This window comes from Stegodyphus dumicola, chromosome 2, assembly GCF_044657685.1.
Source record: "Stegodyphus dumicola isolate Sdum_Otavi_A_Nest chromosome 2, ASM4465768v1".
Taxonomy (NCBI): domain Eukaryota; kingdom Metazoa; phylum Arthropoda; class Arachnida; order Araneae; family Eresidae; genus Stegodyphus; species Stegodyphus dumicola.
In genome coordinates this window covers 155,224,190-155,237,680 of record NC_140769.1, presented here as the reverse complement: position 1 = coordinate 155,237,680, position 13,491 = coordinate 155,224,190, and the positions used below count along the sequence as shown (strand labels likewise).

Below are 13,491 nucleotides of genomic sequence, written 5' to 3'. Positions count from 1 at the left end.
ATTTTCTGAATCTTTAAACCCGGTAAAAAGAACATATATGAAATTACCTGATCGCGAAAAAGTTTATACCCTTTCCAAATATGAACATTTCCACATATAAAATAAATAAAATATCCAAAAACTTTTACCTCTAAATCATCTATTATATTATACACGTCACCAACGAATTCATACCGCAAGCATTACAAATACTTAGTGTCAAATATTTAAATTATTTCCATGCACGTTTACTTCAACTTAAACGTATACCAAATTCCTACAAACATAAAATTCACAAAATAACTATCATTTAATTAAAATATCACTAAACCATGTACACGTCGACTTATTTTTACTTAAAAAAACATCCCAGAATTGCACAAAAATGGCATTGCGCACAATCTTCACTATATCCATGTACACTGCTTTTTTCTCATAAATTAGAAAAATTTCACGAAAATGCATAACAATTTTCTGAATCTTTAAACACGGTAAAAAGAACATATATGAAATTACCTGATCGCGAAAAAGTTTATACCCTTTCCAAATATGAACATTTCCACACATAAAATAAGTAAAATATCCAAAAACTTTTACCTCTAAATCATCTATTATATTATACACGTCACCAACGAATTCATACCGCAAGCATTACAAATACTTAGTGTCAAATATTTAAATTATTTCCATGCACGTTTATGCAAATTACTTTACTTCCACCTTACATTTAGAACAATGCATAAAAATAATATCCTCAAATAATTAAAAATACTAACTTACCTATTCTTCTTCAGAATCTTGATTACGTGTCCGATAAACTTTTCTTATTTCTGTTTCAGGATCTTTAAAATCACACCAAGGTACCAAGTAAAATAAATAACTTAATAAAACATCTTTACTTCTATCTCGCACAACCTTAAAGAAACACTTATTACTACCCCTTTCAATCCCACTAAATACCCATTTCGAATTCACTTTAGTTAGGGCCATGGGATCCAAAAATTAACGAACACTGTTTCACACAACACAGAATAAAGGCAAATACAAAATTTCCAGATTTTTTCCCAATTCCCCCCCTTTTCTGATTAAAGAACCGTAATTCGTCCATTAATATCACATGACATATCACATGATCTCTCATTTCCCTCACACAAAATAATGCGTAATCGGAACTGAGTACTGCTCACATTATTACCAAAGTCCCAGGTAGTAACCTTTATCGCCTCCAAAATGTCACCAAACTACCAGTTACCATATTGTAAAGATCAGCCCCTCTTTCTTCAAAAGGGCAATGAACCCACACTGACAAACCCACTATTGCAGGAGCTCCCTCAGTGGCAACAGACATAATATTCGAAAGAGGAATATTTTACTCTCCAAAATAATCTTTGACAGTATTAAAAAAAGATTCACTCTTAGTATCTGCAATCAAGCTTTTTTTAAAAAGCATCTCTTGAATAATTTTTCCTTCCTTCACAAACCGGAAATACACTAACAGTAATGCCTCATTAGTACTTGGCAAGGTTGCTTCATCAACCTGAAGAGAAAATTCGGCGAGTTTGAAAAGTTTGCATAAGGATGCTCAAGATGAAGATGAAGATCTTGAGCGTCTTCATCTTCATCTCATCAATTTGTCATCACACTGTATCATTGCTCAATGGGAAATTTTTTATATTACTGGATGCGACTGGATGGTGCAAAACCATTTCTAAAATTTCCTTGACAGATGGCAGTATCAACTGATCGGCAATGGTATGAGCTTTCCTCGATTTAGCAATTAATTTTGATATATTATAATAGGTTATCAAATCATTATCATGTTGCTTTGATGATGCTACTAGCAAGCCTGAGACAAACGGTGCTTTTAGGAACTTGTCCCTGATGTTCATGAAAGATGGCAAATATTTAATTTAATTAATTTTTTTTTTTTTTTTTTTTTTTCCAGGATAAATTTTTTGCAGATGCTCTTGCAAATGAGGCAGTTTCATTGCCTTGTTGGATAACACTTTGTTACAATGTAAACACATAGGCAGTTGCAAGTTCAATGCGGAAGGAACAAATCCAAACTTCAAGTATGTGGAACTGTATTGACGACTTTTCTTTTTATTAAGTGACATCATTGGAGGCAACAAAATATGATGAGGCAAAGATAACTATTTCTCAAAATTAATTATTCACGATCATGATAAACAACTAATAAGTGCAATTACCTATGTGACTGGTTAAATAAACAATGAAAGTAATTCAAAACTGAAGGGGAAAACAGAAATGAAGCGGCCAAAAAGCAACACAAGAAACATGGGTTAAATCCAACATTCATTCTGAAAGACTCAATGCTTGTGCTGCGATTAATGGTGCACAGAAATAGTTGACACATGTGCTGTGCTGGTTAGGATTTCAGAAAAACCATAGCGTCGAGTTTTTCAAGATCATCCTACCTAGAATATATAAATTCGCCTCACCATTCTTAGAAGCAATTGCCTAAGTTCGTTTTATTGCTGGTACAAATGGTATAAACCAGACAATTGATTTAACACATTTCTTGGAAGTTATAAAATTTGAATGCCAAAACATGCTAATTGCGCCTACCGTCCAGAACGTGCCTAATGCCCCCTATGTCCCAAAACAAGTTCACTGCCCCTCAGCATCCTCTTATGGTCCCATCCCTATTGAGAACTAATGCTGTATAAGAAAAGGAAATATCTTACATCTACTCATTATAGCCCTAACTTGCATGCATTTCAATCTTCATATCTGGTGCACATTCAAAATTTGGAAAATGGTCGTACTTAAAATTAAAAGTACAAGTTTTAATGAAAGTGTAGCATTTTCTCACTCAAAAATCTCAAAAGTCATCGAATATCAGCACATTAATCATTCATTGCTAAATAACGCTAAAAAAATTTACATTTATGTGCACCAAATACATTTATAAAATCTCTAATTATTACATTAAATATATTTAGAATACATATTTTAGAAAATTATGATTAGAACAGTTATAAAGCTGTTATACTCTACTTCTAATAATTAGTTAATATACTGATGTTTCCATTTATTTCTATGCAGCTATTACTACTAAAAATTACATATTCTGTCATGAATTTAGGATTTAATGATTTTCTATAAATATAAAAAAGGTACCTAAAATACATCTTCATTTTTCGGCAATTAGTTTTCAAAAGCACTTATGTAATTGACTAAATTCAGCGCAATCAAATTCAACTACACAACTTGTGACGTTATCAGGTTCATCCATTTTAAAATTTAAGTGACTTCTCGAATATTTTGAAAGATCTACCGAAAACATAGAGGGTATCATATAATGGAGACTGTTAAATGATTATTGCTAGAATTCATAAACAATAATACCTACACCAAACTCTCATATTTCATTAAATCAATTCTGCAAATGTCATACATTAGCAAGCAAAGCATTAATATTTTTTTGAAAATATGATATAAATACGGCAGAAATATGCACAACAACATTTTAAAATCGATTAATTTCAATAAAAATAAAAATTTTTAGCTCACAGTATAATTCAGAAACTGATTATTACATATACATGCATATTAAGGAAAAAATAATAATTGTGAAAAAATAGAAAATTAAAGTTCACCAAAATATCCATATTTTACCTGTGCCTATCACGATTAAATCAAAATAATTCGGCAATTCATCCATTCTTTCTAATACGTTTAAAAGATTTTTATTCGCTGGAAATACCTTTCAGCGCTAGTAAACAAACCCACTCTATTAGTCATGGTTACGCAACAAAAAAAAACGTAATAAATTTGACTTTTGGCCCTATTGGCAGAATGACTTAGCAAATGCAAAACAAGACATATCTCTGCTTTGTTTGCACTTTTATTACAAGTGCACAGAATTTGTCTATTTTTATAGAATTTAAGGAACTTTTACAGGTCCTTAGGGGATTGATAAACATGTAGTGGTAAAGGCCTTCGAGTCGAATACCACTTCTCAAATGAATTCACAACGAATGATGATCTCCGATCTCCGTAAAATGACGTCACCAAGCGGTCATTATTATTATAGTAACAGGCTCGATATTTGTTTGACAGTGAGCAGTTGGCAACACTGAATTTTTGCGAAGGAAAAATGATTTCAATGTTGTGGTAGAGGGGTGGGAATTTCCCAGTTTCGTTTTTTGTCCAGTATTTTATTTTAGGTTTCAGTTACGCAGCCTGCTCATTGCCTGCATTTGTTAGTTCAAAGAACAGATTTTGCATTCTGTAGCTGATTTTGTAAATATCTAGTATAAATTATTTGGCAGAACTCTTATTTTTCTTTTGATCGGAATTAAATATTACAGACAATACCAAGAGAGAATTAGTCTTGCTGTATTAGCAAATCAATTTACAGGTTTGTCTTGTAGTCTTTGTTGAATATTATATTTTTGTTATTCGTAAAAGTGATATAATGTGTTTTTATGTTTATTTCTTCTTGCATTTAAATGATAAACATCCTCCATTTTCTGCTCTGCTGTTTTCTATTGAATGTTATTTTGAAGAGAGCAAATTAAAATTCATGGTAATTTCATTTTGAGCCATTAGATAGTAACATCCATGCTTAGTTTTTAATCTTCAAACTAAATTAAATCACATGCATCTATAAATTATTTATAACCAGTTGTCCTTCATGATATGAAGCATAAATTTTTGTAAGATATTTATTTTTATTCTTAAATTAGTTGTGATATATTTGGCCGAAGAGAATGAACAATTATATCTTTGATTTTGAAGCTTGCCTTTAAGCCTTCCAGATGAGAAAAATGAGCACATTGGTGACAGCGATGGCATCATTAATCCACATTTTTTGTGAGTGAAGAAAATTTTACCCACTTGGAAAGGGAGAGGGGAATTCATCCGTCTCTAAAATGCCTATGTTGTGTTTTTAATCCATACATACGGTAGATATCATATTTTTCATTTTGTTTAATATTTTTTGGAAATTACAAATTTTTACATGTTAATTGTATTTCAAGAAAATAGCTCGCAAAACAAGTTTAATTTTTAAAATTTATTTAGATTAGTATTTATAGGATTAGACATGAGTATATGTTGGTTTCTGCTTAAACATTTAGAATCCGTAAGTTCATTTTTCATCAGACCTAAAAATTATCATTTTTCAATTGTAAAAACACTTGTAAAAGTATGTTTATGGGTTAACATTGACGATTTTTGACAGTACATGGACACCTAGTTTGTGCAATTCTTTGACTTGTTATTTTGGTTTTGTGTAGCGGCGGCGCCAAAAATCGCTGCTACACAAAGCCAAAATAACAAGTCAAAGAATTGCACAAACTCGGTATCCATGTACACATCAACCTATTTTCTCTTAAAAAAATCAGAATTGCACGAACTTGGCATTGCGCACTCCCTTAACATTGTACACTGCTCAAAAAAAAAAAAAAAAAAAAGGTCAGTGCTATATCTCCTGTTCTACTGGGCCGATTGACAAAATTCAAACTGCATTTATCATGTCTCAAAAGCGCGACTTAGGATATATATTAGATTTATATATAGCACTAATCTAACATAGGTATTTTGACACAAAATCAGACTTTTTTCTGAAATAACATATTTTTTTTCCATATTTTGATTCTACGACTCAAATTATGCCAGTATACAAAGTTTTGTAAAAATCGTACGAGTAGTTTTTAAAATATTAGCTCTCAAAATTTTAGCTCCTCAATGTTAATTGAATTTGGTAAATATTTATTAATATCTCTTTTTTTATTAAACTTTTATTATTTTTCACTTCACATTTCGAAATTTAGGTTCATTCCAAATAAAATTTACCCATTTTTTGTGTTTTATTTTTTAAATTTCTATTTTTAAATAATTTTTATAAATTTTTTAAAAAAAATTTTGAATTATAACCTATAAAATTTTTACCATCATCTTAAAGTAGGTGTATTTTTAAGCATATCTGCAAAAAATTAGACTTTTTTATACAGAATTTTCTAAGAAATACACTAATTTTTCATGTTTTGAAATTTGGCATCCTTTTTTTGGGCAATAATAACGCCAAATGTGGTTTATGAATTTTTGTTACAGTGAATTGCCACAGCTATTTTTAACCTTAAATTTCAAGTAAAATTTTACGGAGAATTAATTATATGAAATTTTTTCCCTCAATGATGTGTAATAAATATTTATTAATACTATATGAAAAGCTATTTTTTTAAATTATAGATGATATTATTCAAATTTTTAACTATTTTTTTTAATTTCTCTTGTTCTTCTTTTTTTTTTTTTTTTTTAATAAGAGTAAATTTTTGTAAATTTTTACGTTTGGCGTTTTATCGTCTGCTACTTTACTTTAACTTCGTTTAAATCGAATTGTCTAAAACTGAGAATTTTCGTTTGATGTTTATTTGGATTTTATGAAAATATTTTATGACATTAACTGCATAATTTATTTCTAAACAAACTGTAGCTTAAGAAGTGGCTGAAAGAGCGGCTGATACTATCATCCATATTTTTAAAGCACAGTATATTTTTATAGAAACATAAGATTTAGAATAATCATTTTTATAAAATCAAATTATAAAGTCAAATTATGGGTTGATCTTTGGATTATGGTAACTTGGCGATTTTTTGGTGAAAATTTGGCGACCAACTCTGCTACAGCAACCCTCTATTTTTTTTTCGCCGCCATTTTGTCTTCACGAAGTAAAGACGTTTCTTTTCGTTTTATTTACTGAACACTTTTTCCAACAATCTACTAGCCGAATTACACTTATGCTAGAAATTTTATGTAACAAAACTGCTTAATCATGACAAATATTAACTGCAAAATTTTGGAAAAGTGCACAATCGCAAACTCCTTGTGCGTTTTTCAGAATAGCACATACACATAAACCATTTACACGTCGACTTATTTTTACTTAAAAAAACATCTCAGAATTGCACAAAAATGGCATTGCACACACTCTTAATTTTATCCATCTACACTGCTATTTTCTCATAAATTACAAAAATTTGCACGAAAATGCAAAAAAATTCTGTGAATCTTTAAACTCGGTAAAAAGCACATATATGAAATTACCTGATCGCGAAAAAGTATATACCCTTTCCAAGGATGAACATTTCCATGTATAAAATAAATAAAATATTCAAAAACTTTTACCTATTACATTATTATTTTATCTATTACATTATAAACGTCACCAACGAATTCATACCGCAAACATTACAAATGGTTACAAATACTTAGTGTCAAATATTTAAATTATTTCCATGCACGTTTACTTCAACTGAAACGTATACCAAATTCCTACAAACATAAAATTCACAAAATACTTAAAAAAAATATCTCAGAATTGCACAAAAATGGCATTGCGCACACTCTTCACTATATCCATGTACACTGCTTTTTTCTCATAAATTAGAAAAATTTCACGAAAATGCATGAAAATTTTGTGAATCTTTAAATCCGGTAAAAAGAACATATATGAAATTACCTGATCGCGAAAAAGTATGTACCCTTTCCAAAAATGAACATTTCCACGTATAAAATAAATAAAATATCCAAAAACTTTTACCTGTAAATTATCTATTATATTATAAACGTCACCAACGAATTCATACCTCAAACATTAAAACCATACAAATGGTTACAAATACCTATTGTCAAATATTTAAATTATTTCCATGCACGTTTACTTCCACTGAAACGTATACCAAATTTCTACAAACATATAATTCACAAAATAACTATCATTTAATTAAAATATAATTAAATTCAAAAACACTACTTAAAATATAAATAAGCACATACATTAAATTAATAAAAAATTAGCTTACAATCCTAATTACTTTAAACTAAATCATTGCTAATAACAATTTTAAAGCAAGCGTATGTGCGCCTGTTTCAGGATCTTTAAAATCATACTTATAGTTCACAGCAAGGTACCAGGTAAAATAAATAACTTTATAAAACATCTTTACTTCTGTCTCGCACAACCTTAAAAAAACACTTATTACTACCCCTTTCAATCCCACTAAATACCCATTTTGAATTCACTCTAGTTAGGGCCATGGGATCCAAAAATTAACCAACACTGTTTCACACAACACAGAATAAAGCTAAATACAAAATTTACAGATTTTTTCCAGATTTCCCCCCTTTTCCGATTAAAGAACTGTAATTCGTCCATTAATGTCACATGACATATCTCATGATCTCTCATTTCCCTCACACAAAATAATGCGTAATCGGAACTGAGTACATCTCAAATTATTACCAAAGTCCTAGGTAGTAACCTTTATCATCTCTAAAATGTCGCCAAACTACCAGTTACCATATTCCAAAGATCAGCCAAATTATGATAAAAAAATACAACCCTCTAGAGACTGAATTAATGGAAGTTCAATGGTTATGTAGAAATGATCTGCAGCTACTTAATGGCTGGATAAGTCAGCAGGTTCTGTGGACAAGTAACAATAATTATATAAATGATACCCAACATTCTTGATTCAATTAACAACGGGGATACAATTTTTATTAAATGAATTTAAGAAGTTTTAAAACAAAAAAAACTAATTTTTTATCCTAAAATGTATTTTTGTGCGTAGCGTATTTTCATTATATCTTTAAAATTTTAATTTAGAATGTAATTGTCAAGAACTGAATCCTAATCATCAGTAATATAATAAGTAATTATTACATTTATTAAAAAATCTTTCTTATAAAGTAATTGCAAATATTTCAAAAAACTTTCTGTCTGAATGCAAATATTTTTAATTTTATATTAATCAAGATTGCACATGATATTATTTATTTACACTTCAATTCTTACCGTCAGCTCTAGTAGAAGTTAAAAATCAATTATATTTAATTAAAGAATGCCCATCTAACTTTAGAAACAGCGTACCGTAACAGCAATTCAATTATTGGCGCTGTATCTTTCATGTTACTTCCGATTGGCAAGCTACATGATTTTTAATGAGTATTCGGGTTTTGCTAGTAACTTCACTTGGAAATCGCTCTTAAACTAGGTTAGTTGGTTATTTGAACATAGAAAGAACATGGAAGCTATTTGATTAAGACGCTTTCATAGAGAACCTTTGAAAAAAGAACCTAGAAAACTACGAAAACCAACCATGCAGCCTGGGTTAGACTTCACAACCAACAATTAATATTTAACAATCTTCAAATGCTAGACAACTGGTGAGGCTCCAATTAAATCTCCAATTTAATATTTTATTTGTAAATATTTAAAATATTGTTGTATTCTTAGACACAAAAAGGAGAATTTAAGTTTTGTTAACGCATTAGTAAACTACCAAGCCATAGTGCAAATGAATATTCAATTTCTTTTGCAATAATCGTATTCACTTAATATTCTTGGAATATGAGCTAAAGAAGGAACGTTCTCGGAAGATTAAAGAAATGTTTAAATCCAGTGATATTAGGTTTGTCTTACAAGCTCAGGATCAAAACAATTCTGCAATTGCCTGTGTAGTTGACTTGTAAATGGCTGTGAATTAAGCAGATGACTTTTAATCATACATTTTCAGCTAGAAAACGTATTCCAAATGTTTTGTATTGCATGACAATGCATCTTTTCATTATTCAATAACCAGTCGGAGAACCGCTTGTATTCCGAAAATAAGTATGTCTTTCCAATCGTCCTGCATGTTCTTTAAATTTGTCTTCTTGTGATTGTTTTTCTTTCCCAAAAACTAAAGTTTGCTCTCAAAGGAAAGTTTTTTGACATTGAAGAGACAAAAGGAGTATGACATCTACTTTTAGAGGCATGCGAAAAACAGATCTCTACAAGCTTTCTCTTCTATTACATGTTGTGCAGTCAGACAAAAAGTTGCATCAGCGTAAATTCTATAATCTATTCTTATTACACTCTGATTACTTTATTAACATACAGTGAATCTTTACTAAATCTTTTACTTCAGCTTAAGTAATTCGGAATTTTTGACGGAATTGTTGTTGAAACTAGGACTTAGAAGATAAGTCAAATTAAATATTTCGATAACCCATAAATAATTCAAGGTCGAAGCTTCAGTATTATTTTATTTTCGGAGGGAAAAGAAATTTTTTCAGTTTTGGTCCATTATCCTAAGTATATTTGCTTCGATTGTTTATTTTTCCATAAAAGCAAAAATTTTGCGCATGGTATACATACAACGCATAACTTCAAATTAAAATTTAATAATATACAGAGTAGTTATAATTAAAGTTCCACATTGAAACGGTCATAAATGGAAAACTACTGGATCAAATGTTATCAAACTTGGTAATCGTGTAAAGGAGGTCATGGGAATTTATTTTCCGCAAAAAAAAAAAAAAAAAAAAAAAAAAACGAAGTTTGAAACCTCACCACGAGGGGGGAAATGTCGCTGTATGCAATATTGTTAAACGAAATATGGGTCAGAATCTAACTTAACCTTTTGTTACACGGGTTTAATATGTTGTATACCATTAAGAAACTTTGAAGTAAGCAAATTACCATTTAAAGGTGTTAAATTCGATAAAAGTCGAGTGTGCCATCCGTGTAAGTGAGAAATTCGTCCGTGAAAACCACGAATTAGCAATTAGAAAATGTGAGATCGCAAATCATTTGCACAAGTGCGTACAATCTGGAAATCATTTTTTTACAGATCGCTAATTTGTAATTTTTGAAGCCTGAATTCGGCCCTAAAACATGAAGAAACTGATTCAAAACGCTTTTAATCAATTTGGGCCAAAGAAATCCCTCATGTTACTATCTAATTCCATTGCATTCTCCTACTGCATTCAATTGCATAGCAGTCATTCCACACCATTTGGTGTTGAATGACAGCTAGTTTTATAACTGACCCATTTTTCTCTAAAGAGCAGTCGACAGCTGGACCACTGTGATTGCAGCTCACTTAGAGTCAATGTTAAAATGTTTCGTGATACATGAACTGCAGTAACGTGGCATTTTAGATACTACGATTTTTATGCAGGGCTGCGCCCCACCTCATGTGTGTCGCACTGTTACTTAGTCAACATTTCACAAATGAACGTCTTATAGGCCGACACTTCCCCTCTTCCCACTAGATCTCAACCTCCTTGACTTTTGGCTATGGGGTTATCTCAAAAGCACTGTTTATGGTGACAATCTAAACAATTTGGCAGAAATGAAAAATGTAATACACTGACATGTCCATAACATTCTTCCTGATATGCTAAGAGCTGCTGTTGAGAATGCAGTAACAGGATTTAACTTGCTTTCGGAAAGTGCTAGATGCTACATTGAACATGATTTGTAACACGTTTTGGAAACTATTAAACACATTTTAAACAGATGTTTTCATGTCTTATTTCATTTAACAATATTGCATACAGTGCCATTTTTTCCCTGGTGGTGAGTTTTTGAACTCTTTTTTTTTTTTTTCCCCCGCGGAAAATAAATTCTCATAACCTCCTTTACACGATTCCCAAGTTTGATAACATTTTGTCCTGTAGTTTTCCTTTTATGACCATTTCAAAGTAGAACTTTAATTATAACAAAAATGTAAATTAAACTTTAAAAGTTTGACAGTTTGGTTCAAGTCCCAGCTTTAAAAATATATATATAAATATAATCTTTTAAATTAATCCTCTTAGAAATAACGTTTTAAGAAGCTAATTTTTCTCTCGCGTTATAGATTGTATTAAAAAACATAATCTTTAATATGATTTAGATTGTTTCAGCCGATATAAGAATCGGGTCACTCGGTGGTACAGAATAAACCCTGCTGGACTGTTTTATTTCTTTGTCATTTAACAAAAATCTTTTAATTAAAATATTTATCCTTTGGACTTTGCTTTAAACTTTATTTATAGTAAAATGACTAGAAAGTGAAAAGCTGTCTTCAGTTGAAATGCAATTCATGTAATTGATATTTTAAAAAATTGACAAGAATGCAAAATTTATGGAAGTCTAGCAATCGAAAAATCTTAATTTTCTTGTGTGTGCACTGAAAATAACTGTAGAAGGAAAGAAGAAAATTAGGGAGAAAAGTAAGCAAAAATTTTCAGGGAAAATTGGCTGTCAGACATACCAAGATGTTTAAAAAAGTTGGTTGCATTTGAATATACTTTCAGGATACTTCAAAGAATTTAGGTGTTCAAAGAGAAAACACTTGGACGTGTACACCAGCAAATGCCATCAATTGAGCTTGTGGTTAACAGAAAAGAAAAAACGATATCATTGCAGATATGATTTATGAAGAGCGACTGGTTGTAGACTATATGGTTGTATAAATTTAAATTACGTCATAGAACATCATATTGTATCATAAATGGAGAATCCCATGATTTTCTCAGTCGAATTATTTGAAGATTCAGGAGTTATCCAGTGATGTGTGTGGATGTCACCTAAAGATGTTTTTTTTCCCTCCTGATTTCCCAGTTCGAAGGAATGAATAGAAAATTTTAAAACAATTATCTGAAGAGACAATGCAACACAAAAAATTAAAATAAAAGTATAAAAATTTAAAAATTACCCAAAATAATAGCAATGGCACAAAGAATTAATTAAATTTGTATTTATTCAATGTGTTTATTCAATTTATTCTTTTGAAACTATGACGACAATATATATGAAGAAAACTATGTGAAAAATAAAAATAAATGCTGCACTTTTATTTACGCAGTTCGAATAGGTAAATAGAAATGTTTAAAACAGTTATTCGAAAAAAACCATGCAACTTAAACAATTAAAATGAAATTCGAAAAAGAAAAAATTACCTAAAATAATAACAGTTATATTTAAAAATATAATATAAGGAATATTATTTGGAAAAAAGGAACGATTGTGACTTTTTTCCCTCTCACGAGAAAGGAAACTAGGTTGCCATATATTAAGAAGTTCGCCAAGGGAACTATTCTTGGTGCAAACTGAAAAAAAAGTGCCAGCATAAATTTGTGAATTTCTCCTTAAATTTCACTCCAAATTTTACAAAATTTCATATTCAGGCGTAATTTGAGTTGTAGAATTAAAATATGTAAAAAAATTGGTATGTTATTTCAGAAAAAATCTGATTTTGTGTCAAAATACTTATGTTAGAATAGCGCTATATATAAATCTAATATATATCCTAAGTCGCGCTTTCGAGACATAAAGAACGCAATTTGAACTTTGTCAATCGGCCCAGTAGAACGGGAGATATAGAAAGGTCTCATTTTTTTTTAGCAGTGTACATGTACACATTGATCTATTTTCACTTAAAAAGTCAAAGCAGCAGACAATTTTATACTAGAGCCAAAAAAAAAAAAAATGTATATATATAATCTCAATAAACTACATTTTAAATGAAACACTGAAATAACATAAAAAAGGAAATACATCTTTGCACTATACAGAGGAAATGTCCACTTACCTTGTTTAGAAATTTCCGCATCTTCAGTCAAATAAAGTTCCTTAACAGCATTAAAAAAACTTACTAAAACTATCTGAACTTGAATCTGCATACTAGTGTTGCCACATAATTCACAGAAATAAGAGTAAAAAA

At 30.1% G+C, this 13,491-nt stretch overlaps 2 protein-coding genes across 7 annotated transcripts in view; one reads left to right on the top strand and one right to left on the bottom strand.

The window, feature by feature from the left end:
• Rep (Rab escort protein) overlaps window positions 1-3,780 on the bottom strand; it is a 101,022-nt gene extending 97,242 nt beyond the window's left edge. The window contains exon 1 of one of the 3 annotated variants that reach the window (XM_035366333.2): window positions 3,622-3,780. In XM_035366333.2, coding sequence (XP_035222224.1) covers window positions 3,622-3,667 — 46 coding nt within the window. In that variant the 5' untranslated portion in view covers window positions 3,668-3,780. Of the gene's footprint in view, window positions 1-3,355; window positions 3,459-3,621 lie in introns of those variants that run through there. The other 2 variants (XM_035366342.2, XM_035366336.2) reach the window with 2 other exon arrangements.
• LOC118198845 (uncharacterized) overlaps window positions 1-13,491 on the top strand; it is a 176,659-nt gene that overhangs the window by 2,722 nt on the left and 160,446 nt on the right. The window contains exons 1-2 of one of the 4 annotated variants that reach the window (XM_085811336.1): window positions 4,088-4,366; window positions 4,747-4,913. The exons of 1 other annotated variant lie outside the window; for it this stretch is intronic. The gene's annotated coding sequence lies outside the window, so the exon portion shown is untranslated. Of the gene's footprint in view, window positions 1-4,087; window positions 4,367-4,694; window positions 4,914-13,491 lie in introns of those variants that run through there. 2 more of the 4 variants (XM_085811335.1, XM_085811334.1) reach the window with 2 other exon arrangements.